Below are 17,969 nucleotides of genomic sequence, written 5' to 3'. Positions count from 1 at the left end.
TGACGATCATACAGCACCTTGTGGCCGCTCCTGTTGAACTTTTTTCTATCGAAGCTTAGCCTTGTCGCTGTGAGCACTTAGACCAGATGGCAGATTTTAGAAATCCTTCCAGACTGGCCGCTAATGGTTCTAACGCGGAGGAATTACTCCGTCCATTAGTTACTTGTGGTATGTGATCTCTATCGTTCCGTATTAATAATTTCCTAATCTCCATCAGGAATTTGTATGGAGCTTTACGTAGATCCAGTCGCTTTGTTGGATTGTCTACATCTTGCTTGTGGTTCATGTGCAAAGGAGTGGCTAGAGCAGTAAGAAATGATGACTTAGTCTATCACAGGGGTCTCATGTCATTATTAGGTCTTCCACATGCCACCAGTGTAGAGAGCGAGTTCGCGGTACCCGAGATAGCCACCATACAGCTGCCATTGTGGAAGCATTCCAGTCAATTGCTCCAAACTCGGGTTTGGTCACTGCAAGGACATCTGAAGAGGTGGCCAATATGCGTGAGAGGTACAGACCAGGTCGAGATGCAATCAGCCGCCAACGGCAAGAGAGCCGTAGTCCAAGCCCAGAACGGGTTGTATTGCGTGTCCGTGTACCTCCCACAGAAACTGGTTCGCATGAACCCAATATGGCGCCCCCACTATCTGGAGATGTATTTTCGGAAGGTGCTGGTAGAACGCAAATGTGGGCATTACCTGATTTACCTATCTCAGAATTTTAACATGTCCGTATTCAAGGTGGGGTGGAAATTGTCCTTTTTGTAATCCGAATAATGGTTCTGGATATGTCTGCCCTCGACCATGTCCTCCGCCAATTACAAGGGCTGAACAACACACGATATCACTCGGACACACAATCTGCGCTAAGTGCACCCGATTCCTACCTATTCGAAACGATATCCCAAACTCAAGTTGTGAGTTTCTTTATATTCCTGAGTGTAACTTGCGCATATAGCAAAATGGCAGGTGTGGTCTGTAGCCAAGTGAGCTGCTCCGAACTTGGGCGAAGGTGCCAGGAGGCCCGAGCTGGCGATGAAGCATTTCAGCTAACCCGATTAAGAGGTGAGTCTGCTCGACTACAAAACAACATTTCCTGAACGATATCACCATAGACGTAACCTTTCCAGAAGGATGGGGCCTACGCCTCACTCACGCATTTGGGGCGAGTCACTATGAGCGTGGACTCTTTGCATCATATGTTCGACAGCGCAACTGGAACCTACAACAACTTCTGCACGAATTCCTATCCTTCCATCGATCGAATCTACAACGAGCTCGTTGGCATGGTCATCCTTTCGCTCCTTCCCAATCAAGTACCGTGAATCAAGATGACATGGTGTGCATCAATTGTGCATCCGAACTGGTGGAAGCCAACATATTTGAGTGGTGGCTAGTCAAACGGCCCGAGGGAGGCCTTCCTTGTGCGTGATATACCTCTAGCATCGTTTGACGGCACTGACATCGATGGCTAGTTGACATACTTTCACGACCTGATTGTGGAAATGGTGTCGAGTGTGGTATTGTTCGACGCGATCAAGCTCATGCACGCGCCTTCAATCATATTTGCCGTCCAAGCGCACAGACAGATGATAGGGGTCATCACACGGGTGATATATCTGAGAGAGGAGATCGCTATGTAGCCAATAGCGATGACCTGGATCATAGTTTCCCCGATTTTAGTCTATCCCAAATTATTTTTCGCGATAAAGGAAAGGAGCCCGTTTTTCTGTGCTCCTCAGTTTGTCGGGGTGGCTCGACCATTCCGGGAAAAGTTACACTATGGCACGAGTCGCCTGTTTCAGTTTACTACGGCGCATCTGGCAGCGAACACACACACAGCGGGGTAGTTCAGGTCCTGCTGGATACACGAAACATGCATTGGGTGCGCACTTCCAATGGTGCCATTCCGGCTGGGTGCCGTCCTGTACTGGGCGGTCAACTGGCTGATCAACAATTATTCCACTGTGCGGTTTGGTGGCGGGGCCAAAGAATTCCTGGCTATACTTCTCGATCTATGGGCCACGCTGCCATTACATGGAATGGGTCTGAGTGGTATTTTAGGGATCGGTATGAGATCTTGTGCTGGGATTGATATGCGTACGCGGAATGGACTATTCGAATACTTGAAGTATTTTTATATGAATTTCATAGTAGATTGAGGGTCACTGCATACATTAGACTAAACTGTACTCAACTAAGCCTCACATTTGGTATGGGAGACAAATAATTTCATTGCGCACTACTAATTTCACAGCTAGTGAAACAGGAACCCAAAAGAAAAGAGTAAATGGGTATCAAAAATAATACATAGAATCCAGTCTATGAATCATGGCCACAACACAGTTGGGCTAGTTAAATCTTCTGAGAAAGCTACCGGGCAAAAGTGCCATACATAAAGAAGGGAGTAACGGCCCAACGCCCAGACAAAGTAACCACTTGCCAAGCCGCGGAAAAGCCAAGAGGAGAGGTTTAAGGAAGCGCGGCTTGGAATACAAGCAAAGCAGATGCGAATCCGATCACGCCAGCAAATGCCGGTACAGTAGAAATTGTAGCGCCGTTGGGTTGAGTACTCTCCGATGAAGCTGAGCTGCCTTCAGACCCAGTACTAGCACCAGTGTTAAGGCTGGCTCCAGGGTTGATAGGTGCAGGAGGAACCGAAGTCGAATCCGCTGGCAGAGTAGTAGGAGTTGTCGAACTGAAAGCAAAGCTAATGTTAGAACACGAATGTAATATTGTTGAAATTAAAAATCTTACTGTGTGTCTGGGAAAGGTGAAGTATTGGTCGTAGCACGGTTGGTAGCGGAAGACGCACCAGTAATTGAAACAACGCCAGTAGAGGTTGCCGAGAGACAAGCGGCGTTATCACTGTTCTTGATGTTCACCTATAATTATGTCAAGTTAGCATTGAATTTAGTGCTTTAAGGTGCTATCCATGCACTTGCCTCGTCGGTGTATGCTTCATTTCCTTTATTATCAGTAATGGCAAAGGCGATTGCACCGGTAGACGATGGCACATTAACGGTCCATTTGTAGGAAGTGGTATTGATGCCAGTAACCTCCATCCTATATGACAAGTTTAGTTTCATCTTGATCCTTGCTTTTATTTAACTTACAATGGGTCATCAGAGTTAGATTCACAGCTAGGAAGAACCGAAAAGATAAAAGGTGCATTTTTTCCGGACCATTTAACCTCGACAGTACCGCACTTAACGAATAGGATCAGAGCTGTGCTATTTGTACATAGTGTCATGGTTACCAACCTGAGTGAGCTCCGCAGGAGTGCCGACGTTGAGTCCATAAACCGACAAAGCAGTGGAGGCAGCAAAAATAAGGGCGAAAGGCTTAGTAAACATGGTTAATGAGTCGATTTGATGCTACAACGCAGATAAAACAGATGGGTGTTCAGCACTCGAGGTATCAGAAAGAGTGAGTAGTACAGAGCGTAGGGGTGTGTAAAGACAGTAAGTTCGAGCAATCAAGGGAAGGAGTTCAAGAGCAAAACGAGCCTGAGACAACAGACGAGGTTGAGACACAATATAGACGCTGCTTCTGGTTGCCGAGCTCGGGAGAGGGACACGTGCTTCTCAGGGACAAATTTCAGGGCATAGCCACGCTGATCACCCACGGAACTCATTGGTCACACACGTATAGAAGCTTCGATTTACAGTGTATAGTTACATTTGGCAACACCCGACCCATACAAGGCAACAACAAACATTATTCTCATTTCCAAGTCGACAGATGCCCCGGAGCTCGCGCTCAAAAATGAACCGTCACTCATGAATACGGTCGTGAGGTTGGCACCAACTAGTATCCGAGTCAGCCAAGACTGTGTCTGATTGGCTGATTGGGGGGAGATTGCAGACACATAGCTTGGCGCGCGACTCGATTTATTTTTCATAAGCGCCATAAGCTCTGGGGCATAAGGGTGACCTGCAGCCAGCAGCTGGTCACCAGCAAACGCTAGATTGTCCACTCCGAACGGAACACGTATTGAAGTAATGAATTTGACGGTCGTTGTGTCCTTTGAATAGATCAGTACTTCGGCACGAGCAGTCGATGCGACAGCCAACGTAGAGCCATCAGCCGACACCGCAACGCCATTTGCGCATACAATATTGCGCGCCACCGTTTGAACCTTACGTACACCCGCGCCCGGAAGCGCTTCGAACGAGATTAAATCCACTTTACCCAAAGGAAGCAACAAGAAGGTCTCCAGCCATGGCAATATGGTGTTTAGAGGCCATCGCATGCGATTCGTAAAATAGTGATCGTGAGATAGGAAGAATGAATCGAAAGATACAGCGGCTATAGCATTAGGCGCGACGAAGGAAGGATGCGTTAACGTCGTTTCGTATGTGAGAGCTACGAGGCCGCACTCGAGCTTTACGTGAAAGACTTCAACGGTTGGTTTGTGGCGTCCATGATTTATGACCAGCAGCCGAGATGGCGTCCCGGATGAATCACTGGGCGTATCAATGCCAAGCGGGTGGAATCCCATATCAGCATCGCCGGGGAAGCTAGTTAGTTCGAGGGGATATGGCTTTTCAGTCGTTGCCGATGTGTAATGAAGCGCCCATAAGCCGCCACCGCGACTGGTTTCATTCATTGGGCCCTACCAATCTAGTCGGTCCGTGATACCATCACCATATCGATCCAACCTACCATTGCAGTATTCCATTCGTAGCGGCCCAGATCACAGCTGAAGATGGCAATACCTTGTGGTAACAGTATATCAATGACTGATTAGCAGATGTCAGGATCGCGGCACACCTGGTGCTAGGATCACCCCATCTTCGCAAAACTTGAACCGATTGTCTACTTCCTTCTCTCGGATCAGTTCGCAACTTCCACCAGCATTGAAAAATGGAGGTAGGTTTTTAGGAACAAACTGTGCTTGTATTGTGTGTTTGAGATTCCACAAGGAATATGCCTTTCAAGGGTGGTGTGAGATGTAGGTGTGCTTGTAGAATAAAGTGACCAGCTAACCAGCACTATAGCAATTATTGACGACCCGTATACGAGCATGTGGGTAGGCCAAGATGGACGTGTGAGTTACTGTACATGTTGATCAGCGGCGCTAGTTTTGGTGTGCGCCCCTAGCCGCTGCCTCAATATCGGTTATCGATATTCGCCAACACAGAGCAAGAAGAATTTTTTAAAAATCAAGCGCTCTGAGGTAACCCAGCTAGCGGTCATTGCGAATCGGTCCAGCTCAGGAGCTCGTATTTGAGAATCCATGTATTATATGAGCGCATATATCTACATTAGGGATTTCCTCACATGATTCACAGGCAACCCAAGATATACTACAGAATGCTTCATTTCAAAGAGACATTCTATCAGTAACAGTTCGTTATTTACGACAAGCGGCCACATTTAGCGACACCAGATCCGTACAGAGCAACAACAAACATCGTCTGCATCTCTAAATCCGCAAACGCCCCAGAGCTCGTACCCAAAAACGATCCGTCACTCATAAATCGAGTCGTGACATTAGCCCCGGCCGATACACGAGTCAGCCAAGACTTTCCAAGTCCAGCCTGCAGACTCGGAGCAATGGCAGACACATAGCTTGGCGCGCGGTTCGATTTCCGTTTTACGAGCGCCATGAATTCTGGAAGATAGGGGTGTCCAGCTGTCAGCAGCTCGTCGCCCGCAAACGCAATGTTGTCCACGCTAAACGGGACGCGTACAGAGGTGACGAACCGAATGCTCGTTTCATCTTTGGAGTACAGCTGGACCTGTGCGCGTGTGGTCGATGCGATGGCTAGAGTTGAGCCGTCGTCTGATACCGCAACGCCGTTTGCAAAGGCAATGTTGCGCGCGACGGTTTGGACGTTACGTACCCCTTTGGTGTCCCTGAGCGTGTCTCAAATGAGACGAGGTCCACTCTGCTCAATGGGAGGGCCAAGAAGGTCTCGAGCGGCGGTAAGATTTTGTTCCAAGGCCATGCCATGCGTCTCGTAAAATAATGGTCGTGTGACAAGAAGAATTGGGTCGGGGATATAGCAGCAATAGCGTTCGGCGCGACAAACGACGCATGAGTGAGCGTTGTTTCATATGCCAGCGATACTGAATGCGATTCCAAGTGTATGCGGAAGACCTCGATGGTTGTGTTTTGACGCCTGTGGTTTATGACCAGCAACCGAGACGTCCCGGCCGAATCGCGGGGTGTAAGTTCCATGCCGAGCGGGTGAAAGTCGGCATTGATGGGAAAGTTGGTTAGTTTGAGCGGGTAGGGCTTTTCGGTCGCGGTGGAAGTGTAGTGAAGCGCCCATAAACTGCCACGACGACTGGGATCGAGCATTGGGCCCTGGGGACTACGTTCAACTACGAGTCCTGTAAATATCGACCGACCGACATACCATTATAGTATTCCATTCGTGCCGATTGGGATCACAGCTAAATACAGAACGCCTATATTATTCCCACGTTTCAATCGCTGACATCTGGGAAATAATTTTTTTTATCTTACCTGGGGCAAGAACAAGTCCATCTTCGCAAAACTTGAACTGGCCACTCTCCTTTTCCTGAATCAGCTTACATTTTCCACCCGCACTGAAAAGCGGAGGGAGCCTCTTAGGCAAAAGTTGTGCCCCGATCGCATGTTTAAGGCTCCAAACGTACCATGCCTGAGGATGCCAATAAGATACATATACGGTATAGGACACGTACTCACCAAGAGCGCAACAGCGATTGATAACCAGCGCACAAGCATATGGACAAATCGATGTCGACGTACGAACCAATACCGCCCCCTCTCACCTTATGTACAGCCCTCTTCACGGCCTCGGGCATGTGTGCGGACGTATCGCCTTCGAAACGTAAAGAAAAAAAAGCAACCCGCACGCATACCCTGAGCTCAATTCAGCCCGATAAACCACACATCGATTACCTGAGATCCCAAATCCCTCGCCCGTCACATGACCGCGATTTATATCATCTCTGATCATAATGACGCAAGTTACGCGTGGAGAGACCTTCTTGCCCTCTTGACCTTGGTACGATCACGAATCCATCTCTGAACCCAGTACCGTACGACCACGCAACAACCGCCAAATAATCAACCATGCCAGGCATCCCAACTGTGACATCCTCACCGAGTCGGCGGTGATTCCGTTCCATCTGGACGAAGTCTGGCACTTGATCAAGCTCAAGTCGATCCCCCAGTTCTGGAGCATCATCGATTCCGCCGAGGACGTTAAAGTCCAAGACGAGGTCGATGCTGCCAAGTGGAAGTTTAAAGACGGTACGGTCGAGACTATCAAGCTCGAGGAACATTCTTGTGAGTATTTCACTTCTTGTCTCAGCTCTAGGACGATTTGAATTGACTGGGGTGGGATGGGTGGGGGTGTTTAGCGATTGATCATTTTATCACGTACTCTGTGATCGAGACGGAACCCCCGCGGGGGTATTCGTCTGTGTTGAGTCAGATTCGGTTGTTCCCGATTACTTCGGGTGAACATCGCGGGAGCACGTTTGTTCAGTGGAGTGCACAGTTTAGCGGAGATGCGGGCGTAGGTGAGTTGTTTTATACTGGTGCATTTATTCCGGGATTTTAGTGTGCTGACGGGAAATCTAATTGCGTAGATGTTATCGAGGTATGATGGCTTGGGTTGATTGGAAAACGCCACATAGCTGATCGTTTAACCGTCCTAGGACGCACGCTACAAGCGCAGAGATGCACTTGCCGACTTGAGCAAGGCGCTCGCTGCCGGAAAGGGCAAGGCCCGCGCATGAGTCGTAGCCGGAAGCATAGGCGAGAGGGACACATTAAATTAGGCCTAGGATGTAAAAAGCTAAACCCCCTCTGCTGTAATGAATCGTTTTTTGCTTGTAACGATGATCTCGGAAGGCTCCGTCACGCGATACCAAGATCGATCGAATTCGAGGGTGGGTAGAGATTTGTGCTATATAACAACGCCTAGGCTCCTGGTCACGCTGTGAATTCATACCTTGGCCACCATCGGCAAGCGCCTTTGAATTGACAGCAACTTGCGATCAGAAATGAATGTTGCGCATCTCGCATTATGAGGTCACAACAACTTTACATGTAATTTTGGGAAGATCTGATTAATCACACTAGGTCATAGTCTAGGGGAGGGAGATCGACACGCATGTATGCGCGAATTTTAAAAACAATCGGACCTTGGTACCCGGAGTTTGAGATACAACGCCGGAGACCGGCCCATACCGGTGCGCTTCGAGCTCAGCATCATAACCTTGAGCGATACGGAACCTTGTTCCGAGGACGAATCAACGGCGGTGACGTTTACAACCAACCACCTCATCACCCACGGCCTGTCGACACACACACACACTCGTCGAATATCGGGCGCAACGCCTACTCCCATGAATGGACTGGTTTAATTTAATCAAGTCCGAGGGCCGCGGCTAGACCTACAGATCGCCGCCGATGCGAGGAATCTAGTTCGGGTCTGATATAGTATACGTCAAGGCCGGTTGATTATGAATGACGTCGGTACGGGGGATCGTACTGGAGAGCGCGCGAGTGCGCATACAAACCGCAGTGGAGGAAACTGAAAAAGTCTTGATGGGGGACCCCCAGATCAAGCCGTGGAACAACACGGTGGTATTTCCCGGTGAATCACGTCAGCGCGGGTAGGGGTAGAATTCGAGTTGAACAACCGTGAGATCCAAACGCGTCGAGGCGACACGTGTTGGATGAGGGGAGGGAGGGGGGAATGGAAAGGGGCTAGATTTGGGTGGGGTCGGATTGGACTTGTATGGGGTACAGAGGAACAAGGGAATGAAATGAAATGGGATGGGCGGGCAAATAGGCGCTGCGAATGGTGAAATTTGGCGCTTGATTGCAATTCCGAGGGGTAACATTCCGTCGAGCGCGTTGGAGAGAGGGGGGGTAACGTGATTGGTGATTGAAGGGGGAAGGGGAGGTTCGGGAAGATGGCAATGTTTGCGGCGATCGTTGGGTCACGCGTTGGGTGGGTGAGCGTGGCCGGAGATCGGGCCGTCGACGTGGACGGATTTGTTGTTGATGGAGAGTGTCGGGTAAGAGTGCGCGTATGAGCCCGGTAAAGTGAATTGTATGAATGCAATAGGATTGAGGTGTTATGAAGGGGGTGCATGTGACTCGGATATCGGGGTGACTGGGGTCTCTGAGCGCACGCGTAGGGGGACCCCTGAGAGCGGGTATCACCCGGAGTGCAAGAGGGCCAGACAAGACTCACTCCCACACGCGCGCATCAATTGCGCATTTTGACCATGGCGCAGACCGGGTCGCCGAACACGACGCCGTCACCACAACAGACCGAGATGCTCGACGCCGAAGAGCAAGCTCAGCGCCAAAAGGCGATTGATACATTTCTCGCCCGCACCGAGTTCAGCAAGGTCAGTTCTTAAGACTCGGGGGGGCATATGACTTGGGGCTCACATTTGCCTGTAGCTTGCTCGTGTGCTGCGAGCCAGACTGTCGTATGCATCGTACAAGGCGACACACAACGTTGCACATGTGCCGCTGACATCGCTGGAGCACCAGCTCGCGAGTCGACCGACGACTGAGGCAGGGGTCTCTCCGTCGCGCAACAAGCTGAACCACACAAGCAACATGCCTCCTCCGCCTGCGCAGGACACCAACACCAATGGGAACAACCGCATCTGGCGCAGTGCAGGGATGAGTCTGTACCAGGCGGTGCTGGACCCCGGACCGGCCCCCCGGCGCTCGCGACCACACGCCAACGGAGCGAACGGAATGGGCTCTGCTCGCGGAGTGGCCTCTTCCCAGCCAAACGCACGTGAGCGACTCGCCATCCCCGGGAGGACCGTGCGCAATGCTCCCCGTCGCAGACACCCGCACGCTCTCTCCACCGAGCGCGAGGACATCAACGCTGCTACCACTCTTACCGCTATCATGCGAGCAGGAGCAACCACCCCAGCCACCACCCTTTCCCGCACCTCGAGCGCTTCATCCGTCCCGCGTCCAGACTCGGCCTCCCGCACCCCCCAGCCCGACGACGCCCAGGCTGCAGAACTTATGCTCTTCCTCGCCACGTCCCCCAGCCCTGCTCGCCCCGCTCCCACTCGTCGTGCACAGCCATCCCACAGTGCTCTCCTCGGTCCCCCAGCCCCCGCTCGCGTCCTCTTCCCCTCTGCTTCCGACCCCGTACAGCTCCCTACTCCCGAGCCATCCCAGCAGACCCACTCTACCCCCCCGGTTTCTCCCCAACCCACCGCTCCCTTCAATCTCGGCGACTATATCAACGTCTCTCCCTCTCCCGCCGCTCTCCCACCCCGCACTGGCTCCATCATTCCGCTCCAGGGCCGTCGCTTATTTGACGACGATAGTACCATTGACCGCTCTCGAGGTGTAACCCACTGATTTCTTGTACATGTGAGTCCTTCCATCTCTCGCTCTTTCCATACTGACTTGTTCAGATGCACCACCACCGTCCCGACTGCTGTCTGTACTCCACTCTCGTCTCGTGCTCTGTATTGCTGTAACACTATCAAGTCAAATCGGCTCCCTCACCGGATGGCTCCTCAGCTTATTATCCCCTCCCCGGTTGTATTACTACCCCTGTTGTCCCGGCGTCTCCTCGCCCAATCTTTTCTTTTTATCGCAGCCCTCGGCTATTTATCCCGCTTGGCCTCGCTTGATCTTTCACTTGACTTTTTTTTCTTTCGCCTTGTTCGTTTTGGATTTATTCTCTTTCACTGTGCCTATTGTCCTCTCTGCCTCGTCTTTCATTTGTTTCTTCTCTTGTTCTCTTCCCTGTCCATATTCTCGCCTCTTCCCGTTCCCTGTCCATATTTCCCGTTCTCCAACACCGCGCCCACCCTCATTTCCGTTTTACACCCAGCACCGCTCATGCACATCTGCTTGTCTGCCCGCTTGTCTGTTTGTACTCGCTCGAGTTGTTACGCATTTCATGAATTATGAACGATTCTGTGCTGTCACTCGCGACGATCCAATCCCGGACACGACGGCCTTAGCCACTCCAGCTTCGCCACCGGATATCAACTCGCGTCTCTAAGCGCTCAAGTCCGAGGATCAGGGGTGGCGTCTTGTGGTTGATCGTCCCGGCGGCTCACCACCGTATTTTTCTTCTTTGCGCATACACTCTAGACACGCCCCTCGTACGCGTTCGAATAACACATCCTTGCCCACGCGCCTCGACCCTGGCACGCGTTGCGCCACGCCCCTTCACTTTCTCGAGACTGTGGATTTGCAAACATGGTCTTGGACAAGGAAAAGGTCGCTCAGCTCAAGGGAAAAGACGCTGAAGACGCAGTACTAAAGTATCTCAAAAAGGTTGTCCCCTCTTTTCCTAATTCCTGGGTAAACCTCGATAGTGAGGAGCTAACATTGTTGATGGCAGACCAACAGACCGTACGGATCGTGTTTGTCTATTTGTCCCCTTATCTTTCCTCGTCTATGGTCTGATCCGGATATATGCAGCGGACATATCCGCCAATCTCAAAAACGCAGTTTCGAAAGCTGCAACGCAAAAGATTCTGCTCTCGCTTGCCGAACGAGAGCTGGTCACTCAAAAGACATATGGTTCGTCTACACATACTACTCTCCTATCGCTTTGACCAACTATCCTTTTTTTTTTCTTTATCAAACACCGTGTCTAGGAAAAGCAACGTATTTGTCGCGCCCCAATCATCAACCTCGGAACTCGCACCAGCCGAAATCGACTCGTTGTCCGCCGAGCTCGAAAAGACGAAAGAGCTGGTCAAGGACCGTACGGTGGATCTAAAACGGTTAAACGCAGGTGAGCATGGAAGACCATTCACCTCCCCCTCTTTTCCTTTTGGGCGCATACATGTGGTAATGAGTCCTTGCGGTGGTGGAAAGAGTTGAGCAAGGTCAAGTCGAGTCCGACGGACGATGATTTGGGAAAAACATCGAGGAAACGCAGAGCCAGGTGCGTTTGTACATATTTTTTTCAGGAGAGGACAGAAGTGTGTGGTATAACTCCCTAGTCCTGTGGAATAGATTGAACGGTTGACGCGCGCGCTCGAGCCGCTTCGTATGGGCCAAGCACCGATATCGGAATCCGACTTGGCGCGGTTGGACGCTGATTGGGTGCGGTGGAGAGCCGAGTGGGTGAAAAGGAAACGAGTGTTCAAGATGTGAGTTATGTCGGTGGTTTTGCGGTGGCGAATAGAGGCTCAATGCGTTGGTTGAAGGATGTGGGATCTTCGAGCGGATACGTTGTCGAGCTCAGAGGCTGCCGAGCTGTTGGAAGACTTGGGTGTTGAGCAGGATACCTCCGAGCACGTCGAGTTGGAAAAGAGCGAACTTTGTGTCAAAGCTAAAGGAAGAAAGTGAAACGGTCGTTTGTACCGCTCGTGTTGTTCATATCATATGGTTCTCGTCATTGTAATTTTAAGATTAATTGTATTGAACATGGGGGGGGGGGATTGTTATAATGCAAATGATAGCCTAAATGCAAACTTTACTTCAACGCATATAACGAACAAAACAAATCTAAGACGACAAAGACTTTTGAGCACCCTCGGACGTCACTGGTTCGGTCAATTGCGGAAGCGTCTCCTTCCACCGCTCGGCAATTGGTTCTCCCTTGAACACCTCGTGTAATACTTGTCGAATGTCATCCACAAACACAAACCGGATACCCGTCTTGACGCTCTCGGGGACATTTTCTTCAATGTCTGGGCGGTTGGCGCTCGGTGCGAGGATAGTCTTTATTCCTGCCCTATGAGCTGCAAGAATCTTCTCTTTGAGTCCGCCAACAGGGAGTACTTGGCCCACAAGAGAGAGTTCTCCGGTCATGGCTGTTTGCAAGAGCTGAGTTGATGATTTGATAGAGACCCATTGAGGAATACTCACCAATATCAGGGTTGACCTTTGTCTTGGTAAGTAGCGAAACAAACGCAGTCGCAATCGCTGTCCCTGCGCTTGGTCCTTCCTTTCCGATACTCCCCTCTGGCATATGCAAGTGCACATCCCGGTCATGCAAAGTTTGCTCTTCCGGGGTATTGGTGATTCCTAGTTCATGTGCGTGGGATTTGACCCAGCTCAGCGCCAATTGCGCGCTCTCGCGGATCACCTCGCCGAGTTTACCAGTAAGTTGGAGACCGCCTTTGCCTGGCATTGTCTGCACATTATTAGTACAGGAAATATACAAATTGTGTGGGGACTTACGGTAGCTTCGACGGGCATGACAGCCCCTGAACCGTTCCCAAGATATCCCAATCCGGTGCTGACACCCGCAGGAGGCGCATGCGTGTAAAACCTGTCCTTTTGATAAATCTGTGGTCCGACATAGTCCTTCAAGTTGTCCGGTTGATCATGATCGAGACCGAGTCGGGAACCTTGAGCGGTTTGCGCTCTTCGGTCGTCACCGTTGTTTGGCCGCTCTCCGTCTTGGCGGTTGGGGCATTTGGCGCAGGCTCGGTTGATTCGACAGTCTTTTCGGGTTGTCCGTCTTTGGGCTTATCGGATGTGGTTGTCTCTTCAGGGAAAACCTCTTCTCCAAGGTCGGTAACGATCTTGAATGCGGCCTTTCGATAAATCTATCGGACTTGAGGTCAACAGTGGCTGGTAGCTCAGGTACACGCACGCGTACCTTGTCGATGTGCTTCTTTAGGTTACGAACACCACTTTCGCGGCAGTAGTACTTGATCAGGTGGTCGATAGCCGAAGGGTCAAGAGTAACGTTAGCTTCCTTGAGACCAGATGCTTCCTTGGCTTGGGGCCAGGTATCGCTCTGCGATTTGAGTCTTTTCCTCCGAGACATATCCGCTGACTTCGAGAACCTCCATACGGTCGAGTAATGGAGCAGGAATCGTGTCCAGGTTGTTGGCTAGATTCAAATTCAGGCGCGGATTCTGGAGCGGTGTAAAGCACTCACCAGTACAAACAAAGAGGATGCGGGACAAGTCGACAGGGACGTCCATGCTAAGATGACATTAGAATCAATTACAATCGTCTCAGAATCACCACTTACTAATGATCCAAAAATGCCGAATTTTGCTCCGGGTCGAGCATTCGAGCAGTGCACTTGCAGGGTCGCCGTTGTGACCGCGACCAATCTTGTCAACTTCATCGATCAAGATGAGGGGGTTTTCAGTCCAACCCGCTTTAGAGCCTGGATAATCTTGCTCGGGAGTGCTCTAATAATGATCAGTCTTGATCCTGATAAAACCCGCATCGCTCTCACCCAACGTAGGTTCTCCGGTGTCCTTTGATTTCAGCAACGTCCGTCAAGCCTCCAACCGAGAAACGGAAGAACTGGCGATTGAGAGCCGGGCAATGCTCTTCCCAATGGATGTCTTGCCGACACCAGGAGGGCCAACAAAGCAGATGATTTTGCCTTCCACCGTCCCACGAAGTTTCCTACTGCAAGGAATTCCAAGATACGATCTTTGACATCCTTCAATCCATAATGTCTTCATCAAGTACCTTGGTTGCGTGTGCTATCGAATATTTTCCTTGGAGTGTTGGCCCCATGGGATCTGATTTATGTATCAGTCATGTGCATATACCCAGAAGTTATCATACAAACCTGAGTCAACCAGTCCAGATAATTTCGAGTTACATTTGCTTCGGATGCAGCAGGTTCCAAATGCTGGAGCTTGTTCAACTCTTCCTCGAATACCTTTCGAACACCTTCCGGCATCTTGAGCGAATTGGCACGTTCACGGAATTTCTCGATCAGTTTGTCCTTGCCGTCGGACTCCATTCCCAACTCCTTTTTGATACCCTTTAATTGTTCCATCAGGTAGTACTCTCGCTGCCGTTTTTGTATCTTGCTTTCGACGTCACGAGAGATCTTGCTCTGAAGCTGGGCATTGATGAGTTCCTTTTTCAAGACCAAAAGTGCCTTCTGGAGGCGCTCCTCTACAATCAAGCTCTCGAGAACATCCTGAAGTTCATTGACTTCGCCTGTAGATACTGCTGCAGCAAAATCGGCCAATTTGTCGGGCTCATCAAATACGTTGTTTGCACTCTGGCTGATCGTAAAGTTGGTGATCTGGTCACGGAATAGAGGATTGAGTTGAGCGATATCCTTGAAGACAGAGACAATCTCCGACATGACGGCTCGGATGTACTGGTTCGATTTGCTATACGGTTGTACAGCAAGGTTCTCGACGTTGGCTAGGGATACCGCATAATTGTGAAGGAACGAAGTTTGAACGGTACCTGGAGATACGAGTTCTAGCGTGGTGTCCTTGCGAGGAAGATAGTTGCGACTTACCAGAGAGTTTCTGTGCTTCTGGTTCAGCTAATTCAGTCGTTTCAGGAGGAACCTCTTCAATAGTGGCAGTAGATACCGATTCAGCGGCCGGTGTTATGAGATCCGTTATCCTAATTCGTCGATGTGGGTAAAGAACAGCCGTGAGACTTTCCTCTTGACCTTCGTCTTTTCCAGCAGTGTCTCCTTTACTTGCGGGGAATACACTCGTGATCTGAGCAAAAACTCCAACCTGGTGAACCGAATCGATATCCGTAATGATGTCACTGTCCGCATTCTCATCCTTTAACAAGAAAGCTCCCAAGTATGGTTGTCCTCGTTTCATCATTTCCTTGATGGCTGAGACTACGGCCGGGTTTCGAACAACGACGGCTTTGTAAAATCCGGGAAATAGCGGGCGGCGGGTAATCGGTAAAGCCAAAACCTGTGGGTACACTTCGGGGACAGTCTGTTTTGTGAGGGCAGAAGTCGGAGAAGGTGGGTCTGACGATGAGGATGAGTGCGAGCCGGGTGGTGAAGATCCAGAAGAGTTGTCCGAGCCATCATCAGAGCCAGATGTGCCTGAAGAAGAGGATGCCGGTGGAGTCTGGTGGCTATCGTCGTTTGAAGAGCTCATCGAGACGTCGAATCGTCTTGGTGTTCATCCTGTTTCTCAGATTCCTCTGCAGTGACCTCTTCGGAATCTTCCTTGTTGTTATTCCGAAGGCCCTGGCGATTGTTGATCCACCGAGGGTATGAGAGTGATGCGGTAGGCCGGAGATAGCTGGTCGTATGCGTAGACGAGAAGCCCCGTAAAGCTCGTGCGAGCCCAAGAGCTCTAGTTTGAACGTGCAATAAGGGATAACTTGAGTTATGAAGAATTGAACGAGTGGCACAAATACCGGATGTTGGTTGCACCGATATCCTGGGTGAACGCGTCACTCTTGGAATGACCCACGGCCACTTGGTGGCCATCGTGGAATGTGGGCCACAGCACCAGCCGCTCAGATAACGAGTTGGACTAGGCAAGGCTTAATGCGACCGCAGACTCTCGAACGATTGGGCTCGTCGCAAACCCTACCAAGGAGTGGTGGTGAGATGTTTCCCAAATGACGCTGACAAAACCCGATCTGACGACCTTGATTATTTATCAGATTAGATGAAACAGAGATCATGATCCGCGGGTCTGGCGTCTAATTTAAAGCCACCACTACCCCCGACGGACTATTGACCTATCTTGCTGATTCGCACCAAACTTCTAGCTCGATTCTTTGTTACTCACTAATGCCCCCTAAACAGCAGCAAAAGCCCTCCTCTTCCAAAGTCAAGGATGACAAAACTTTCGGACTGAAGAATGTCAGTCCTCCCCCTCATATGATATACTCTAACCTGATGGATATGGTCTCCAGAAAAATAAATCAGCAAAAGTTCAGAAAGATATTGCTCGAATTCAAAATGAGCAGTCTCGTGCAGGAAAGAACAAACAAGAGGCTCGTTGACCCTACTGACGTTCAGGGTACCATTATTGACCTGATTTATAGTTAGAGAAGGAGAGGGAAAAGGCACTCCGCGCCAAAGAGAAAGCTGATGCGGAAAAGCGAAAGAAAGAAGAGGGGGAACTCTTTAAACCAGTTCAAGTAGCACAGAAAGTACCTTTTGGTGTTGGTATGTCGTCGCTTGCCTTGATCTTGAATGACGTACTTATAGTCATATATCAAGACCCCAAGACTGTACTATGTGTCTATTTCAAGGCCGGGAACTGTGACAAGGGGAACAAGTGCAAATTCTCTCATGACAGAGATGTTGAGCGAAAGCAAGAGAAGAAGGATATTTATTCTGATTCACGAGACGATAAGGCCAATGGTTAGTTGCCTTTAAACGTCAGGTAGCTGACCAGTCCTGACGCCATAATTTACTAAGATACCATGGATAAATGGGACCAGGAGAAACTGCAAAACGTCATTCTTTCCAAACATGGGAATCCAAGGACAACAACAGATGTAGGGGATTATGCATATTTATTGAACAGACAAAGTGACCCAGTAATGTGCAGATTGTATGCAAGCATTTCATCGATGCAATCGAGTCTGGGAAGTAGGTCGAACCATAAAAGTAACGCATTTAGATACTAATAAAACCAAATTAATAGATTTGGATGGTTTTGGGAATGTCCTAATGGGGGTGAAAAATGCATGTATCGACATGCGTTACCCCCAGGGTTCGTATTAAAATCCGAAAGGAAGGCCGCAGAAGAGGCTGCGAAAGCAAACACAATATCGCTGGAGGAATTCTTAGAGGTCGAGGTACACAATTAGTACCTGTATACCCTTGTCTATAGCTGACATCACCGACAGAGACACAAACTTGGGAGTAATCTTACACCAGTCACCCCAGAAACGTTTGCCGTGTGGAAAAAAACTCGGCTGAACAAGAAGGCGGCAGAAGAGGATGCTCTACGAAAGACGAAAGATGCACAAGCTGCCGCAGGCAAAAATGTTGGCATGTCTGGAAGAGATCTGGTAAGTTAAATGACACGCCCGAGGCATCAGTGCTCATCCCAACACCGTTTAGTTTCAATACAATCCGGAATGGTTCGAACAAGATTCAGACGAAGAGCCCGACTGGGACTTTAGTGCTTATCGGAAAGAAAAGCAAGATGAAGATGATCGGGAGGAGCAGGAACTTATACGCAACTTTAACGAAGCACAAATTGACGGCGAAGAGGAGAGAGAAAGTAATGTCGAAGACAAGGGCAAGCAGAAGGAAACATGACAGTGTG

The 17,969-nt window shown here is 49.9% G+C and overlaps 9 protein-coding genes across 9 annotated transcripts; 5 read left to right on the top strand and 4 right to left on the bottom strand.

Moving 5' to 3' along the window:
- Positions 1-86: 86 nt before the first annotated feature.
- Positions 87-2,094, top strand: RhiXN_03181 (uncharacterized protein; the record flags this gene model as incomplete). Its single annotated transcript, XM_043322998.1, has 7 exons — positions 87-168; positions 218-308; positions 358-614; positions 741-916; positions 1,019-1,064; positions 1,115-1,423; positions 1,475-2,094. The coding sequence occupies 7 exons, from the start codon at positions 87-89 to the stop codon at positions 2,092-2,094; spliced, it is 1,581 nt and encodes a 526-aa protein (XP_043178494.1).
- A 377-nt stretch (positions 2,095-2,471) lies between these two features.
- RhiXN_03180 (arylesterase domain-containing protein) lies at positions 2,472-3,355 on the bottom strand (the record flags this gene model as incomplete). The annotated part of the gene is made up of 6 exons (XM_043322997.1): positions 2,472-2,697; positions 2,757-2,884; positions 2,941-2,967; positions 3,017-3,065; positions 3,116-3,207; positions 3,263-3,355. The coding sequence occupies 6 exons, from the start codon at positions 3,353-3,355 to the stop codon at positions 2,472-2,474; spliced, it is 615 nt and encodes a 204-aa protein (XP_043178493.1).
- A 308-nt stretch (positions 3,356-3,663) lies between these two features.
- On the bottom strand, positions 3,664-5,030 carry RhiXN_03179 (arylesterase domain-containing protein; the record flags this gene model as incomplete). The annotated part of the gene is made up of 4 exons (XM_043322996.1): positions 3,664-4,617; positions 4,668-4,720; positions 4,776-4,935; positions 4,992-5,030. The coding sequence occupies 4 exons, from the start codon at positions 5,028-5,030 to the stop codon at positions 3,664-3,666; spliced, it is 1,206 nt and encodes a 401-aa protein (XP_043178492.1).
- A 332-nt stretch (positions 5,031-5,362) lies between these two features.
- RhiXN_03178 (arylesterase domain-containing protein) lies at positions 5,363-6,723 on the bottom strand (the record flags this gene model as incomplete). The annotated part of the gene is made up of 4 exons (XM_043322995.1): positions 5,363-5,864; positions 5,990-6,335; positions 6,481-6,637; positions 6,685-6,723. The coding sequence occupies 4 exons, from the start codon at positions 6,721-6,723 to the stop codon at positions 5,363-5,365; spliced, it is 1,044 nt and encodes a 347-aa protein (XP_043178491.1).
- A 205-nt stretch (positions 6,724-6,928) lies between these two features.
- On the top strand, positions 6,929-7,745 carry RhiXN_03177 (uncharacterized protein; the record flags this gene model as incomplete). The annotated part of the gene is made up of 5 exons (XM_043322994.1): positions 6,929-7,006; positions 7,110-7,290; positions 7,365-7,526; positions 7,596-7,606; positions 7,665-7,745. The coding sequence occupies 5 exons, from the start codon at positions 6,929-6,931 to the stop codon at positions 7,743-7,745; spliced, it is 513 nt and encodes a 170-aa protein (XP_043178490.1).
- Positions 7,746-9,248: 1,503 nt separating this feature from the next.
- Positions 9,249-10,362, top strand: RhiXN_03176 (uncharacterized protein; the record flags this gene model as incomplete). Its single annotated transcript, XM_043322993.1, has 2 exons — positions 9,249-9,374; positions 9,430-10,362. The coding sequence occupies 2 exons, from the start codon at positions 9,249-9,251 to the stop codon at positions 10,360-10,362; spliced, it is 1,059 nt and encodes a 352-aa protein (XP_043178489.1).
- Positions 10,363-11,217: 855 nt separating this feature from the next.
- Positions 11,218-12,321, top strand: RhiXN_03175 (uncharacterized protein; the record flags this gene model as incomplete). Its single annotated transcript, XM_043322992.1, has 6 exons — positions 11,218-11,384; positions 11,443-11,544; positions 11,622-11,761; positions 11,845-11,918; positions 11,986-12,122; positions 12,180-12,321. 6 exons carry the CDS (start codon positions 11,218-11,220, stop codon positions 12,319-12,321), a joined length of 762 nt encoding a protein of 253 aa, XP_043178488.1.
- Positions 12,322-12,480: 159 nt separating this feature from the next.
- On the bottom strand, positions 12,481-15,827 carry RhiXN_03174 (LON-related ATP-dependent protease; the record flags this gene model as incomplete). The annotated part of the gene is made up of 11 exons (XM_043322991.1): positions 12,481-12,788; positions 12,844-13,111; positions 13,159-13,266; positions 13,329-13,529; positions 13,583-13,819; positions 13,868-13,914; positions 13,964-14,127; positions 14,177-14,352; positions 14,419-14,471; positions 14,518-15,159; positions 15,215-15,827. The coding sequence occupies 11 exons, from the start codon at positions 15,825-15,827 to the stop codon at positions 12,481-12,483; spliced, it is 2,817 nt and encodes a 938-aa protein (XP_043178487.1).
- A 647-nt stretch (positions 15,828-16,474) lies between these two features.
- Positions 16,475-17,962, top strand: RhiXN_03173 (Zf-CCCH domain protein; the record flags this gene model as incomplete). Its single annotated transcript, XM_043322990.1, has 9 exons — positions 16,475-16,546; positions 16,600-16,684; positions 16,736-16,855; positions 16,910-17,053; positions 17,111-17,190; positions 17,244-17,284; positions 17,340-17,493; positions 17,545-17,709; positions 17,762-17,962. The coding sequence occupies 9 exons, from the start codon at positions 16,475-16,477 to the stop codon at positions 17,960-17,962; spliced, it is 1,062 nt and encodes a 353-aa protein (XP_043178486.1).
- Between the last annotated feature and the right edge of the window lie 7 nt (positions 17,963-17,969).

This window comes from Rhizoctonia solani, chromosome 3 (genome assembly GCF_016906535.1).
Source record: "Rhizoctonia solani chromosome 3, complete sequence".
NCBI classification, from domain to species: Eukaryota; Fungi; Basidiomycota; class Agaricomycetes; order Cantharellales; family Ceratobasidiaceae; genus Rhizoctonia; species Rhizoctonia solani.
Note: the sequence above shows the minus strand (reverse complement) of the source record. Positions and strands in the feature narration are given on the sequence as shown.